The sequence below is a fragment of the Hibiscus syriacus genome, unplaced genomic scaffold, assembly GCF_006381635.1.
Source record: "Hibiscus syriacus cultivar Baekdansim isolate YM2019G1 unplaced genomic scaffold, ASM638163v2 tig00111000_pilon, whole genome shotgun sequence".
In the NCBI taxonomy this organism is placed as follows: domain Eukaryota; kingdom Viridiplantae; phylum Streptophyta; class Magnoliopsida; order Malvales; family Malvaceae; genus Hibiscus; species Hibiscus syriacus.
In genome coordinates, this window is record NW_024062947.1 from 2787518 (window position 1) to 2805315 (window position 17798).

At 35.1% G+C, this 17798-nt stretch overlaps 1 protein-coding gene across 1 annotated transcript in view; it reads left to right on the forward strand.

Annotated features, from left to right (window-relative positions):
• Positions 1-11689, forward strand: part of LOC120149311 — a 102408-nt gene extending 90719 nt beyond the window's left edge. The window contains exons 4-6 of the mRNA XM_039162139.1: positions 10747-10958; positions 11111-11238; positions 11347-11689. Of these exons, the coding sequence (XP_039018070.1) occupies positions 10747-10958; positions 11111-11238; positions 11347-11531 (525 nt within the window). The 3' untranslated portion in view covers positions 11532-11689. The remainder of the gene's footprint in view (positions 1-10746; positions 10959-11110; positions 11239-11346) is intronic.
• The last annotated feature ends 6109 nt before the right edge of the window (positions 11690-17798 follow it).

Consider the following 17798-nt stretch of genomic DNA (forward strand, 5'->3'; position numbering starts at 1 on the left):
TTGTTGATTTTGAGACCAATGAACTCACTGAAGGGTGTAGCACCATCGTCATAAGCAAATTACCCAAAAATTAAAGGATCCAAAGAGTTTTACTGTTCCTTACACTATTGGCAATCAATACATGGGAATAATTGTATGTGACTTAGGTTTTAATATTAACTTAATGTCTTTTTCTATTTTCAAGAAGTTTGGGATTGGTAAAGAACAACCCATAGCAGCTACACTTTAACTTTTTGATCGATCTATTGTTCATCTCGAAGGAAAGATTGATAATGTGTTAATATGAGTGGAAAATTTTATCTTTCGAGTGGATTTCATTGTCTTAGACTGTGAAGCTGAAAAAAAGGTGCTCATAATACTAGGAAGATCATTCCTTGTTACTGGAAGAACATTAATCAATGTTGAAAAGGAATAACTCACATTGCATCTCAATGACTAACAAATTACATTCAATGTGTTTGACCCTTTACAATGTGATGAAGAAGATGAATGTTGTGTTGTTGACATTGTTGAAGCAATAATACAAGAGCAATTAGATTAATATGGGAGCATTAAAGAACTCTTTATTATTGCCATTATAAAAGAAGATTCATACAAGCCAAAGGGGAACCAATGCTTCTACATTGATCTTGGCATCTAATAATATCGACCACAAAGTCAGAACATGAGCACTTTAGGAAAACTACAAATGCTACCATGGTGTAGAAAAACACAACAACAACCAAAACATCAAGGAAGGTCTTGCAAGGCACTTAAAATGAAAAAACTTCTCTAGAGATTCAACTTGCCAAGCCCATGCATTTATATGGTGAAAATGAATAAGTGTGCTTCATGACAGATTCCAACAAGAAAGAGTTTGACTTTGGAAAATATTTTGATCTCACAAGCCTAAAAGAACCTAGAGTAGCACGATTATGTCACTACAACTTCGACAAGTAAAAAAGGGATATCATTTTACTGGGACCCAAGAGAAGTTACCACAAACTTCAATTTCACTGTGTGAAATAATTTTTTTACATGATTTCATTAAGTAATTTTATGACATTAGATTAGATTTTGTGTTTTTTAGTTCTATTCAATGCTTTTATCTCGTGTTTTGTTTAGGTAATGCCCATACATTGATTATCATATCATCCTCAGTTTCATACTGTTATTATTGCCTTTGATTCAAAACATTAGTTGGAGTTCCAAACAACCAGTGCTGCCTAGAATCTTCTTGAATTCTAGACTGTTATTGCTATAACATTAATAATACATCTACACAGTTATTGATGCACAACATATTCAACTCACTAGGGGAGTATTGTTGTCCCCATTACATTCTGCATTTAAATTCATCTTTTTTTATCTGCATGGATTGAGGGTAATTCGCATCTCAGGTTTGGGGGTGTTGTTTGTTTGTGTTGTTCATTGTTATGTGCATTTTCAATGGTAATGTTTTGTGTTAGGCATTGTTGTGTTGTTCATTCGAGCTTTCCATAAAATTTATATAGATAAACAATTGCTACGATTTTACATTACCTATTAAGAGATAATTGACGACATCAATCTAATACCGATAACCTTAGGATTTAAAGACAACTTGAGATTGCTTTAATGATTCTTCTGATGCTATAATTATTTAGCAAATGTTGTGCTTGGTTGAATTGTGGGTATTTTGGAGAATATTTAGTTATCATGCATGTTAGAAAACAATATATATATATATATATATATATAAAAGAAATGTTTTGGTCATAACAAACTTTTAGTTCTAGGGCACTCCGCTGCTCAGACAAACTTGGTACGTATAGTGAATACTAAGCAAGAAAAATAGTCTCGTATAGCATGAGTGAATGAAAGTCTTCATAGGATGATTCAACCTTAGAGGTTAGGGGGTTTGTTTTTGACAACATCTTACTCTCAAGTATTGGCAGGTAGTTGTGATGAGTTGAAGCTCTAGTAAAGCTAAAATGTAATTATTGTGACATCTTTTTTCCTTATTAATTATTTTAATAATTATTCTATTCTCTAAAAATACCCATGGTGCTAAACTATCACAACTAAAAGCACACACATGCACGAGCATTATAAGTTGATTTGAGTTAATTTCTTTTTATATTGAGATTCAAAGGTGATTGGTAGAAAATTGCTAAAGTTTTAAGGTGACAAGTGCAAAGCAAGTGTAAGACTTATGTTGTCTAATTGCTGAGGGAAAGTTGTTGTAACGCATTGTTTGAGGACAAGTAAACACTTAGGTTTTGGGGTGTGATAACTCTCCAAAAAAGATATTTAGAGTATTTTTACTTAGGTTTATGTTTGCACTTTAGAATATTATGATTATATTTAACATGTTTTTAGTTAATTTTACATTATATGCATTGTTAGGAGTGAGTTGGTAATTTTTGGATTAATTATGATATTTTGATGTGATATTATTATCTTGATGTTGTGATACTCTTTGATGCTACATACATTGTTGAGAGTTACTACGAGCCAAGATTGTTGGGTCATTAATGTAGCAATCGATGCACGGGTAGAAAGTTGTTTACAATTAGAAAAAAACTTGATATGGAAAGGATTGAAAAGCATAAAGAAGTTTTAATGGAAAATTAGTCTCTATTTAATGCGAACTTAAATTCTAGTTTTTAGGTGTTTTAATTGTTAAATAAAGGAGACACCTGCATTTAATTAAAGGTGAGCTTTTTATGGTTTTATTTTATTCTTTTCTTTTCTCCACTATTAGTCATTGTCTCTTAGGAAATTTTCGGGAAGAGTAGCAGGTGGATATTAAGGCAAAAGTCACAGCACCAAGAATGGTGGTTGGTAATCAGCGAGAGCATCAACGACGACAATAATAAAATAATTTCGAGAGGGAATATTAGTATTTTTAATTGAAATAATCTTTAATTTTTGTGGGATTTTTTAAACCATATATGATTATAATTTTAAATATATTTTATGAATTTCATGTTTAATTAATTTTTCGATTTTTTTCGATTAGTTTTTGCGGTTTTTTAAAGCTTTTAATATGGAGTTATATGATTGTCCAGTCCATTTCATCGAGAGATGAGTGGCACTGTGTGTGTACTGCATCGAAAAGTGAATGCCATTGTCAAAGCATCCGTGATTACGAGAGCAATGTGTCAATGTAGAGAGATTTTGTTGATTGATTGTCGTAGCTTACTAAGTAAATTTGCATAAGTGGGTATAGAGATATAGCACTAATGTGAGTTTTTGGTGAAGCCAGCGAGTGAGGAAAATCTGCTAAGTTAATGCTAAAAGCATCTATCATATTGTTATGGCATCATTAATTGCATGATTGAGTTTAACAAAACCCTAATCTTTAGCTTGAATCAATCAATTGCTTTCATTGTCATTGTTGTGATTCCCTTCATCCCTTTATATATTTATTTGTATATTTATTTTCTATTATATTTTTATTACCTCTCTGTTCATGTAAATTGTAATCTTTTATACCAAAACAAGAGAGCAAATCAATAAGTTCTTACAAGACATTCTCAATACAACACAACAAATAATGAAACAATACGCATATAAACAATGAACATAAAGGGAATTTAACATTAGCAATGAGGTTAACCACAAATTACAACTGTGTAGGCATACTTCTATGGCATTGAGGAAGAGTTTAAAACTTTACGTTCATTTTTATGGTCCCTATAGAATTTTAGAACGTGTTGGGTTAGTAGCATATAAACTAGATCTACCACCAACTTCCAAGATCCATTAGTGTTTCATGTCAGTCTTTTAAAGTGGAAGGTGGTTTCGAATATGATTATCTCGATTCATCTATCAGAACTTGGAGCAAACGACTAGCTACGAGTCTACCTAGCCATCGCCTTTGGCAAAAGGGTCGTCAAACAGCATAATCGAGCAGTAACATAGCTTTTAATCTAGCGGTCTAACATGGGGATTAAAAATGATACATGAATGAATTATTGATGTGATCCTGTCTAGCTCCAACTTTCTTCATGATTTGATCACACATGGAGGTTATTCAAATATGGTTCTAAGGGAGTTCTTTCTTACTTTATTTTATATTTACTTATTTATGCACTATATATTATTATAAGCATACATTTGTAGATTATATTATACCTGAATTATCATAACTTGTGCATTCATTCATTATATGGTTTGCATCATTGATTGATATTCAAGCATATAATATATAGTTATAATAATAATATTCATTCATTATCATATGATGCAAGAGTTATTATTATAATCTATAGTCCATATCTTTATATTATAAGTTATTTACTTTAAATACTTAGCTTATATTATGCTTTCTTTTGTAGGTGCATATTCGGCCACATAATGGGAGCTAAATTTGAGCTTAGCTAAGGATAAGGAGGTAGGAAGACTTACATAGGATGACTAGGGAGATCTTAAAGAACAAATGGTGAAAAGTTGTCAGCTGACCCCCGAGCTCATAGTTGACTTCAGCTGGACTTTTGAGCTAGCTAGAGACCTCATTTCAGCTGGAGAGTTGCACCATCACCACCACCACACAGAGTACTTCAAATATGGTCAAGGATAATTTTTGTGGATTCATACCGTTTCACGAAGAGTTGCCATTCCAAGAGATGCCTTTTCACAAGGAGCTGGCCAAAGACTCATCTTCATGTAATTCACCTATGACCAGCTAATCTTCAGATCATACACATGGGAAGTAGCTCAAATGATGAAAGGTTACCTTACACACATGTTACCTTTCATAACAAGTTGCTACCCATTCAAGACCATGTCACCTAGATGCATGTTGGAAGCTAAGTCACGCCTAGTTACTGCCTATCTTCATTCCATGGACTTCAAGACATCATCTTATGGTTGCAACTTCACCAAAGAATTGCAAGAAGACCCATGTGCATTCAAGTAGGCTGCCATGTGCATCATTCAAGAATGTGCACTCCATGTGACATCAAATTTGCGCCAAAACACCAATGGATGCTTCCTGTTTGGCCAAAGACTCTTTCCTCTTCATTTTGGCGCCCAAATAACTTCTAAATGTATTCAAAAACATCCTTAGAGCCGAACCAACACATAACCATTCGGCCAAGAGCATGTATCTTCATTTAAATCAATTATTTTTATCAAAAATCATGTATTTTGAAAGGGGTTTGAACCTTGGTCGAACCATCAAGTGTTTATTCGACCTAAACCCTTTGAAAACTATAAATAGGCTAGGCTATTTACATTGTAAGACAACCCTTTTATAAATTTAAAACTCTTTGTGAGATTATTCTCTCTTCACGTTCTTTTTAGAACTATATCGATTAAGCAAGCTTTTCTAAAGTTTGTGTCATCAATCCCTTCCTTGATACTTCTGGTTCCTTGTTCATATAACTAGAGGGTCAAAGTCCTTCTACCATCCCTTATAAAACTTATAAGAAACGAGTCTTTGTTCTTTATAACATTGGTTCCTTCTTAGTTCGATAAGATACTATTTCCATCACCATCTTTCCATCACTATCAATCCTTAACGATAGTCCATCACCTTCACGCCAAACTCTATCACCATTCCATTACTATTTTCATTTCTTCATCCTTAAATTATCCTGCAATCATTAACAAGGAATACGTCCAACAACATTATTTAGAGGCCAAATTCATTAACCTTTGAAGGATTCTTCTACAATACTTCCGTAGCCACCTTTGATAATATTTCTTTCTTTTTCATTTCTTCCATTTCCTTTCTTAATTATAAAATTACTTAATCAATTCTTCTTATTTTGTGCATATTACTTTCAATTCAAAGCATAGCATTTGGTGTCTCTCCTAGATCGGGAAATAACAAGGTTTCCAACTTCTCCATCATTGAAGAAGCCTGGTTAGCCTTACATCAAGAGGTAATCAGAGCATAGTCGGATTGACAATCAAGTGTTGCAACAAAAAGCAAAAGAAAGAATAATAACAAAAAGAAAAGAAAAAGACTCCTACATCAAAATTTGGAGTGCAAAAGAAAGAAAAGAAAAGAAGAAAATTCAAAGCAAAAAGAAGAAAAAGTTGCAAAGTACACTCAAAGAAATACACAAAACAATATGCCCAACAACAAACTAGAAGGAGGTATCATTGTTGTTTCTTGTGAAGGAAGATAGTAAGTGTTGCAACTTGAGTTGTAAGTTTTCTTCACTTTCTTTCTATTTCATTTCCTTATTATTTCATCTATTCTTATTCCATTACCTTATCATTTTCTTAACCTTTTCCATTATACCTCTACCATAACCATTTATATACCTAACCATTTCTTTTAAGCCGATGCATAAACTAAAGAGACTTGCTCAATCTTGAGTTAGTTCTTTAAAGGACCCACAAGAGAGAATTGAGTGGTAAAAGGCAAATGAGAGGGTGAGGTCAGAAGGGGGATCAGAAAAAAAAAAGCCAAGAACATATCCCCGAGTGCAAACACGAGTGATAGGGAGTGAAGTCTTAATTTTCTTTGGAGTGACCAAGTGAGGCTTTTGTGAGCGTGCTGGTAAGGTTTTAATTTTTTTTTTATACTAACAATGTCTTGTGATCTTCCATCTTTCCAAATATTGGAGGATGAACAGCAAAGAACAAACATTTTTCACACTCGTTATCATGTAAATGGTAAAGTGTGTCTTGTAGCTATTGATGGAGGAAGTTGTACAAACATTGCAAGCACATACATGGTCAAGAAGTTGGGACTTACAACATTCAAACATCCCAGCTCATATGTTTTGCAAGGATTAAATGAAGATGAATAGTTAAAGTCACAAAACAAGTTGTTATCCTGTTTTCAATTGGCAAATATCAAGATGAAGTTCTTTGTGATGTTGTACCAATGGATGCTGGACATATACTTTTGGGAAGATCGTAGCAATTCGACAGACGAACAATCCATGATGGGTTTATAAACAGATTTTCTATACCCATAATGGCAAGAAATTCACTTTGACGCCACTTTCTCCTAGTCAAGTGAATGAAGACCAACACCATTTGAATAAAAGAATGGAATCATTCAAAAACGTGAATCATTCAATTTGTGATGACAATGATGATTCAAAAGACACAATTTGTCAAGGGAAAGAGCCAAGAGACGTGAATCATAAAGGCTTAATGGACGTGACCCTTCAAGAGCATAAAATCGTGAATTTTCACGATCCAATGGATATGACTTTTGGGATGCCAAGGGACATGATCATTCAAAGCAACATGTCTTCAACATATATGATTTTTAACCAACCATCAAACACCAATATGAAGTACAATTTTCCTTAATTTTATTCAATCGTGTTTTTACATATGAGAGTTATCTTTCTTTTCAGGTCATGTACATTCAAAGAACTTATTCAAAGGAAATGACTTATGAAAAGAATCTTTTCATAAAGATCCCTGTTGCATCTATCGGATGGGAGGACACTAAGGAAAAGTCACCTTTTGATTTGAGGACAAATCACCCAAAAGAAGGGGAGGATGATGTGATCCTATCTAGCTCCAACTTTCTCCATGATTTGATCACACCATGGAGGTTATTCAAATCTGGTTCTAAGGGAGTTCTTTACTACTTTATCTTATATTTACTTATTTATGCACTATATATTATTATAAGCATATATTTGCATATTAGATTATACCTGAATTATCATAACTTATGCATTCATTCATTATATTGTTTGCATCATTGATTGATATTCAAGCATATAATCTATAGTTATAATAATAATATTCATTCATTATCATATGATGCATGAGTTATTATTATAATATATAGTTTATATCTTTATATTATAAGTTATTTACTTTAAATACTTAGCTTATATTATGCTTTCCTTTGTAGGTGCATATTTGGCCACATGATGGGAGCTAAATTTGAGCTTAACTAAGGATAAGGAGGTAGGAAAACTTACATAGGATGACTCAGGAGATCATGAAGAACAAATGGTGAAAAATTGTCAGCTGACCCCCGAGCTCATAGCTGACTTGAGCTGGACTTTTGAGCTAGCTAGAGACCTCATTTTAGCTGGAGACTTGGACCATCATCACCACCACACAAAGTACTTCAAATATGGTCAAGGTTAATTTTTGTGGATTCGTACCTTTTCACGAATAGTTGTCATTCCAAGAGGTGCCTTTTCACAAAGAGCTAGCCAAAGACTCATCTTCATGTAATTCACCTATAACCAGCTCATCTTCAGATCATACACATGGGAAGTAGCTTAAATGATGAAAGGTTACCTTACACACATGTGACCTTTCATGACAAGTTGCTGCCTATTGAAGACCATGACACCTAGACGCATGTTGGAAGCTAAGTCACGCCTAGTTGCTGCCTATCTTCATTCCATGGACTTCAAGACATCATCCTATGGTTGCAACCTCACCAAAGCATTGCAAGAAGACCCATGTGCATTCAAGTAGACTTCTATGTGCATCATTCAAGCATGTGCACTCCATGTGACATCAAATTGGCGCCAAAAGACCAAGGGATGCTTCCTATTCAGCCAGACTCTTTCCTCTTCATTTTGGTGCCCAAATAACATCCAAATGCATTCAAATCATCCTTAGAACCGAACCAACACATAACCATTCGGCCAAGAGCATGTATCTTCATTTAAATCATTTATTTTCATAAAAAATCATGTATTTTGAAAGGGGTTTGAACCTTGGTCGAACCATCAAGTGTTTATTCGACCTAAACCATTTGAAAACTATAAATAGGCTAGGCTATTTACATTGTAAGACAACCCTTTTATAAATTCAAAACTCTTTGTGAGATTATTCTCTATTCAAGTTCTTTTTAGAACTATATCGATTAAGTAAGCTTTTCTAAAGTTTGTGGTGTAAATCCCTTCCTTGATACTTCTGGTTCCTAGTTCATATAACTAGAGGGTCAAAGTCCTTACTACCATCCCTTATAAAACTTATAAGAAACGAGTCTTTGTTCTTTATAACATTGGTTCCTTCTTAGTTTTATAAGATACTATTTCCATCACCATCTTTCCATCACCATCAATCCTTAACCATAGTCCATCACCTTCACGCCAAACTCTATCACTATTCCATTACTATTTTGATTTCTTTATCCTTGAATTATTCTTCAATCATTAACAAGGCATACGTCTAACAACATTATTTGGAGGCCGAATTCATCAATCTTTGAAGGATTCTTCTACAATACTTCCACAACCACCTTTGATAATTTCTATCACTTTTATTTCTTCCATTTCCATTTCCTTTATTAATTATAAAATTACTTAATCAATTCTTCTTCTTTTGTGCAGATTACTTTCAATTCAAAGCGTAGCATTTTGTATCTCTCCTAGATCGGGAAACAACAAGGTTGCCAACTTCTCCATCATTGAAGAAGCCTGGTTAGCCTTACATCAATTATTCTATTTTGAAGTCATAGTTCCATGATTTTAAAGGTGATTTCAGATATGATTACCTCAATTCATCCACCATAACTGGGATATGATAACCAACTACGAGTTTACCCATCCATCGTCTTAGGTAAGAGGGTCTTTAAGCGTCATAGTTGGGCAGTGACATAGCTTTTAATCTAGTGGTCTAATTTGGGGAATAAAAATGATACGTGAAAGGATTATTCTATTTTGAACTCTTAGTTCCCCGATTTTGGACCTTGAGGACAAGGCTCAGTTGCATCAGGGGGTATTGTTATGGTTATGAGGGAGCTATAGAGGAGTTAGGGTTTAGGGTGAGAAGAATTAGGGATTTGAGGATTCTAGGAATAGTGGAATCCTTGCTGAAGATGATATAATTAGCCTTGGTGGAATGACGTCGCGTGGCTTAATTATTGGAACTGTGTCGTGTAGTTAACTAAGCAATAATGTTGGGCGTTGAGTAACGTGTTGTAGTCAAACCCAATAGTTGTAAATGATTAACTACTCTCCAAATATAGTTGACCCTATAATAAGTTCAATTGTGGAGTTAGTTGATAAATATAATCATATTGTAAATGATTAGGTATCTTGAATACACATAAATAAAATAATTGTTATGGTTATTGAGGGAATAGTGGAGGATCTAAGGTTAGGGGTGAGAAGAATTGGGGATTTGGAGATTTTGGGAATAGTGAAATACTTGCTGAAGATGATACAATTAACCTTGGTAAAAGGACGTCGCGGGTTTAAATACTGGAATGATTGTGTGTAGTTAACTGGATAGTAATGTTGGGCGTTGAGTAGCAGGCTCTAGTCAGGCCCAATAGATGTAAATAACGGACTGGTCTTCAAATATACTTAACCTTATAATCAGTTAAACATTGGAGTTTGTTGTATAAAATCTTACTCTTCAAATATTGTAATAGATTGAGTATCTTGAATACACGTAAATAAAATATTACTCTTCAATAATTAAGCCACGTGACTTCGTTCCACCAAGGTTAATCGTATCATCCCCAATTCTTTTTTGCCCTCAAAACCTTACTCCTCCATTACACCCTTCATAATGAAACAAACTCAAGATCTTCAAATCTATAAAATTCCTCGAACCCATAAAAGTGGTAAATTTTTGTCTAATTTCGTCGACTTTGAATAAGTTTCATGGAGAATTAGTCTTAGAAAAAGAAATATAACTATAATATGAATGTTTTGATATTGATCTTACCCAAAAAAATAATCTTATTTTGTCAATGTCGTCACATAATTTAAATTTCAATGATTCAACAGTATAATTGAAATAAAATCAAAAATTAATATTATAATTGAAAATTTTTAAAAATTAATCATATAAATGACACACCAATAAAGTTGAAAGTTGAGTGATATTTCTTTAACTGTAGAGGGAAAGAAAACCCTAATTTTGTCTCTGCCTTCCCAAGAGACGAAACCAAGGGGTATTTTGAAGGAAAAGAAATGCTTTTTTTACTTCAAAGCCGAACCAGAAGCTGGTGATTACACCATCTTCATGGGTCTTGATAAGTACGAGAAAGAGGAGCTCATCAAATACAGCTATGTTGAAGATATCTGGTAATTACTTACTTGATTTTCTTTCCAGATACATAGTAATTTTTTTTGTATTTATATTTCGCCATTGTTGCTATAATGAAAGAAAAATATGTTTATTTTCCCCTTTCCTCTTTTTGAATCATATCTGAATTTTGTTGATTGGATTTTTGCAGGTTTCATGTGGATAAAATGTCTTCTGCCCATGTTTATTTAAGACTTCAAAACGGTCAAACCATTGATGATATAACCGAAGGGTTGCTCGAAGATTGTGCTAAGCTTGTTAATGCAAATTCCATCCAATGTTTATTTTAATTTCATCATTTTTTGTAGAAAGTAATTTTAATATGTTTTACTTAAAAAATTATTAAGTTGCAATATATGTTTATTTTTATTTTCCATGTGAGTTTAGGCAACAAGGTAAACAGTACTGATGTTGTTTACACTCCATGGTCCAATTTGAAGAATACTCCTTCCATGAATGTTGGCCAAGTTGGCTTTTACAATTCCAAGTTTGTAAAACTTCTTTGTTACTTTGATTGTTGTCGCTATTACGATTTCTATTCTTTTTTTCCTTTTATTTTTTGGGTTCTATAATGGATCATTTTCTGATTTTATCATGTGATTTAGGTTCAGACTGTGAGAGTGGAGAAGCGGATAAACGAGATAGTTAACAGGTTGAATAAGACTAAAGTGGAAAGGAAACCTAATTTGAAAGGTATGTGAATTCTCGTGGTTCAATTTTCTGTAGGATTAACGATAGTATTATGATTGTTTCATTTCTGTCTTTTTCTAGTTTGCTTGGTGTACACAGTAATGTAGGTTTTGCCCTTTGCATCTTCAATAATACCACTCATTTAGTATGTTGAAGTTAGAATTCTTTTACTTTTTTATCTTTGATTATACTAATGCCATTAATATAATTGTTGCAGCCGAGAAAGAGACAGTTTATGCAGCAGAAAAAGCAGAGAAAAGCAACAGCAGAGGGAAAAAGTGAGCCCCTTTGTATTTTTTTCGTCTTATTTGGTCAATTTGATATTGGCTACATTAGCTTATGGTTTTCGGTATGCTATCGAACTTGAGCATTCTTACTGGTTATACTACTGAAAATAAAAGTTATACTACTCAATTTTGCTTAGGGTGAAAAAATAGTTATATTGTAGCACTCATGTAGCTGGGGAATGAGTGAGATGATCCATAAAGAATGAGGCAAAGGACATAAGTTTTCATTCAGTTAAATATATGTACAATGGCGCAGTTCTATATACATATTTGTAGAATTTTGCTAGCACGCGAATATATATATGCAAATATGTAGATTTTTGCTAGCACGCGAATATAATCATATTCCGGGGTCAGTGTGGCACAATGTTTGGACTTGTGTTCAACTCTTTTTGGGTGAATAGTATAAGTGTTGGGGTTAGAATTTCCTTTTTAGTGCTAAATGTAAAGTGCGTTTTAGAATTCATACTTTGATTTGAAATATGCAGACTATAATATAATCCTGTGTGCGCGCATGCACCCGTTTTTATGTCATGGTTGGAGAAGGAGATGAGGAAGGAGGAGAAGACGATCGGGGAGGTGAAGAGAGAATTGGGGAAAATGATAAACGAGGGTTAGGGATTGCTGAAGGAATTGGGATTGTTACCTGATGAAGTGAAGGTCACGTGAGGAGCACGGGTTCATTAAACCCAATTAATGTTTGAAGACCCAGCAGCCTTGAGCCCAACAGAGAAGTCCACCAGAGAAGCCTAAGATAATATGCAGTAACAGAATTAGTTAGAATCTAAGCCAGCTGGCTTGTTAGATTTTGTAGTACACGGTATAAAAATAATTGTACCTGGAAAAGGAAGGATTATGCATCATTTCATTGAAATGAATTCTGAATTTCTTAAACCTTTTCTGCTTCTCCTCTGAAATCTCTTTCTTTTCTCTTCTTCATTATCTCGTTCATCACAAATTGGTATCGAGAGCCTCGGTTCTGGCAAGCAAAGGGCATGACAAAGAAGAATCAAAACATGAATGAAGCTGATCTATCAGGCCTGCAGAAACAGATGGAGGATTTAACAGCATTAGTGAAGCAAGGAAGGGACGAGACTAATCCACCTAAGTGGTGGGAAGTGCAGGAAAACAGAATCACAGCAATGGAATCAAGAATGGCTACTAATCAAAGCTATGTTGAAGAGTTGTTGAAGATTCTAACAAGCAGGACGGGTGAGCAGGAAAATGTTGCTGGTGAACAAGTACAAACTTCTAATGCTTCTAAAAATGGAGAACAAAGTCCTATTTTGGTGACTGTGGTAAAAGATAAATCAAGATTCACTTAAAAACCGGATGAGTCTGGGATATTAAAAGCAAAACCTGATGATTGTGTGGTCTTAAAAAATGGGAATCAGTTAGGTGAAAATAGTGAATCTGGACCTAAATTATTGGGGTCTGAAACTGAAAGAAGAGGTCCAGGAAGTTCTTTTATAAGTTCAGGGTCTATGTGGCATAGGCCTAAAATTGAGTTGCCATTTTTTGAAGGGGTTAATCCTAGGGGGTGACTTCAAAAATGTCTTAAATATTTCTCTCTGTGTAATGTTCCTAATGAGCAGAGGATAGAAGTAGCCACTATGTACCTAACTGTGAAAGCAGAGGTTTGGTTTGATGGGTATATTATGCAGAAACATCATGTGACATGGCATGAATTTGAGGCAGATCTTTGCCATAGATTTTGTGATAGGTACTTTGCTGACATAGTTGAGGAATTATCAAAGTTAGTGCATAAGGGATCAGTAGAGGAATACCAGGACAGGTTTGAAGAATTGCAGCCTCATATGCTGTTACAGAATCCTACTATGGGTGAAGAGTTTTTTGTCTCTCTTTTTATTAGTGGATTAAGAGAAGATATCAAGCATAGAGTTAAGTTTTTGGAGCCAAAGACACTCTCTGAAGCTTGCAGACAAGCTAAACTATATGAGCTTTCTGTGGAAAATGAGAATAAAAGAGGGAGAATATTTTTTAGAAACCCACCCTACCCAAACCCATTACCTAGTACTAAACCTAATTTCTCAAATCCACAACAGAAAAGTTCAGCTAATCTTCCTCCAAAACATAATTTGTTGGAGTACAGGAGACAAGACAACCTATGTTATAAGTGTGGTGAAAAGTTCTCTCCAGGGCATCAATGTAAGATAAAGCAATTGAATAAGATGATTGAGGACGAACCTGTTTTATCTTCAGAAACTTTACCAAATGAGTTAGAACAGCAAGTGTTACAAGATGAGGAGAGCCTAGAAATTTCTATGAATGCTATCACTGGGTGTATTGGTCATAATACACTAAGGATTCAAGGCACTATTCTAGGCAGGCCATTGAACATATTAATTGACAGTGGTAGCACCCACAGTTTTTTAACACCTCAGTGGGCTGATGCAGGGATTCAGGTAACTACACCATATCCTTTAGCTATTACAGTGGCTAATGGACAACAGCTTTTCAGTACAGCTAGGTGTAACAGGGTGGAATGGCAAATGCAGGGACATTCTTTTATTCATGATTTTAGACTTCTGCAGTTAGGGGGAAGTGATATGGTCCTAGGTGTGGATTGGATGAAGTTAGTCAGTCCTATCTTAATGGACTTTAATAAACTGACACTCAGTTTTGTACATCAGGATGAACAGATTGTTATCAATGGCCAACAGCCCTCGAATTTTTTGCAACAGATTTCAGGAGCTACACTATTAAAGATGATAGTTTCAAATTCTGCTTTATTGGGGTATGCTGTTTTGATGAATATGACAGAAGGTTCAAGACCTACTCCTACAACTATTCAACCATTATTGGAAAAATACAATTCTATTTTTGCTGAGCCTACAGGTCTTCCACCTACAAGAACTCATGATCATACTATCACTTTAAAAGTCCTTTTGCTTCTCCATGCCTTCTCATTAAAAAGAAGGATGGTACTTGGAGGTTTTGTGTTGATTAAAGGCAGTTGAACAGCATGACAATTAAGGATAAATTTCCTATTCCTGTTGTTGAGGATTTATTGGATGAGCTACATGGGGCTGTCTACTTTTCAAAAATTGATCTAAGGTCAGGTTACTGGCAGATCAGAATTAAAGAGGAGGACATTTATAAAACAGCATTCCGAACTCATCAGGGTCATTATGAATTTAAGGTAATGCCCTTTGGGTTAACTAATGCTCCTGCAACATTTCAGGCTTTGATGAATGAATTATTTAGTTCATTCCTTAGGAAGTTTGTTTTGGTGTTTTTCGATGATATATTGGTTTACAGCAGTTCTATGACAGACCATATTCTGCATTTACAATTAGTTTTGGATGTTTTGCAAAGTAATCAACTATTTGCAAAACTATCTAAGTGTTTCTTTGGTCAGACCCAAGTAGAGTACTTGGGCCATATTATTTCAGCTGCTGGTGTTGCTACTGATCCTAGCAAGATAGAAGCAATGAGAAATTGGCCTTTACCTAAATCCTTAAAATCATTGAGGGGATTTTTTGGGGTTGACATGATATTATAGAAGATTTATAAAAGATTATGGGGCAATTAGTAAACCTTTGACTCAGATGCTGAAAAAGGATTGTTTTAAGTGGAACAGTGCAGCTTTGACTGCTTTTGAAGAACTGAAGAGAACTATGTGTCTGGCACCTGTGTTAGCTCTACCAGACTTTACTAAGATTTTTTTATTTAGAGACTGATGCTAGTTCTGGAGGCATAGGGGTTGTTTTATCACAAGAGGGCAGACCTATAGCATTTTTAAGTAAAGCTCTCAGTCAATGCCATTCTGCTATGTCTATTTATGAGAGGGAATACCTTGCTATTTTATTAGCAGTCTCCAAGTGGAGACACTATTTAGAGAGCAAACCTTTTATCATCAAAACTGATCATGAGCCTTTAAAATACTTATTGGAGCAGAAACTCACTACTGCTATTCAAAAAAGGGGGCTGACAAAATTATTGGGATTGGATTACACTATCCAATACAGGAAAGGTATATCCAATATTGTGGCAGATGCTTTATCCAGGCAATGGGAAGACCAAGCTCAGTGTCTTGTCATGGGAACTACTCTAGTTATTCCTACTTGGGTACAAGAAGTGGAAGAGAGTTACAAGGATGATTTATTGGCTACTGAGTGGATTTCTATTCTGACTGTGTCTCCTAATGCTGATTATAAGTGGAAATATTCCAAAGGAATTCTCATATTTCAAGACAGGGTCTATATTGGTACTAAAGGCTCTCTTAGGCTACAGATTCTTCAAACTTTACATGACTCACCTCATGGAGGTCATTCAGGAACTCAGGCCACTTATCAAAGAATTAGAAGTTACTTTTATTGGCCTAAACTTAAGGCAATGGTGGCTACTTATGTGAGGGTTTGTCCAGTATGTCAGCAAACTAAAGTGGAGCATGTTGCTAAACCTGGTTTACTTCAGCCACTGCCTATTCCTCAACAGGCCTGGGAAATTATCACTATGGATTTTATAGAAGGTTTACCTACTTCTTTGAAGAAGAACTGTATCTTAGTGGTGGTGGATAAGTTCACAAAATACAGTCATTTTGTGGCAATATCACATCCTTATACTGCTGCTGAAGTAGCTAAACTCTACTTAGACAACATTTATAAGTTGCATGGCCAACCTAAAGTGGCCATTTCAGACAGAGATAAAACCTTCACTAGTCTTTTTTGGAAAGAACTAATGAAGAAGTTAGGTACTAAGACTCTATTTAGTACTGCCTACCACCCAGAGACGGATGGACAAAGTGAAAGGGTGAATCAGTGTCTTGAACAGTATCTAAGAGGGTTGTGTTTCTCCCAACCAAAGCAGTGGGCTAAATGGTTATCTCATACAGAGTGGTGGTATAATACAACCTATCATACAGCCCTAAAGTTGACACCATTTCAAGCTCTATATGGATATGCACCTCCTACAATGGTATGGCAATCAGACTCACCAGTGCATTCTGTCAGTGAATTAATGAAGACTAGAGATGACATTCGCAGACTAGTCAAATTTCATTTAGAACATGCAACCAATCGCATGAAACAAAAAGCTGATAAAAAACGATCGGAAAGAAATTTTGTAGTGGGAGAGGAAGTGTACCTGAAATTACAGCCTTATCGCCAAACATCATTGGCTCTGCGTAAAAACTTAAAGCTAGCAGCCCGATACTATGGCCCTTACAAAATTACAGAAAATATTGGTGAGGTTGCTTACCGTTTGGCTTTACCTGAGACATCACGGTTACATCCCGTTTTCCATGTGAGTCTTTTAAAGAAACACATGGGACAGTTAACCCCTTCTTCTACGGATCCTCCTGACATGACAGAGGAAGGTGAAATTAAAATTGAGCCTTTGCAAGTCATGGGAAGAAGAATTGTTAACTGGAAACACAAACCTGTTACTCAGTTGTTGGTGCGATGGAAAAATCTAGATGATTCGTGCGATACTTGGGAGGACTATACTGTTCTTAAGGGACAGTTTCCTAACTTTGATCCTTGGGGACAAGGATCTGCTCCAGCAGCGGGTATTGTCATGGTTGGAGAAGGAGATGAGGAATGAGGAGAAGACGATCGGGGAGGTGAAGAGAGAATTGGGGAAAATGATAAACAAGGGTTAGGGATTGCTGAAGGAATTGGGATTGTTACCTGATGAAGTGAAGGTCACGTGAGGAGCACGGGTTCATTAAACCCAATTAATGTTTGAAGACCCAGCAGCCTTGAGCCCAACAGAGAAGTCCACCAGAGAAGCCTAAGATAATATGTAGTAACAGAATTAGTTAGAATCTAAGCCAGCTGGCTTGTTAGATTTTGTAGTACACGGTATAAAAATAATTGTACCTGGAAAAGGAAGGAT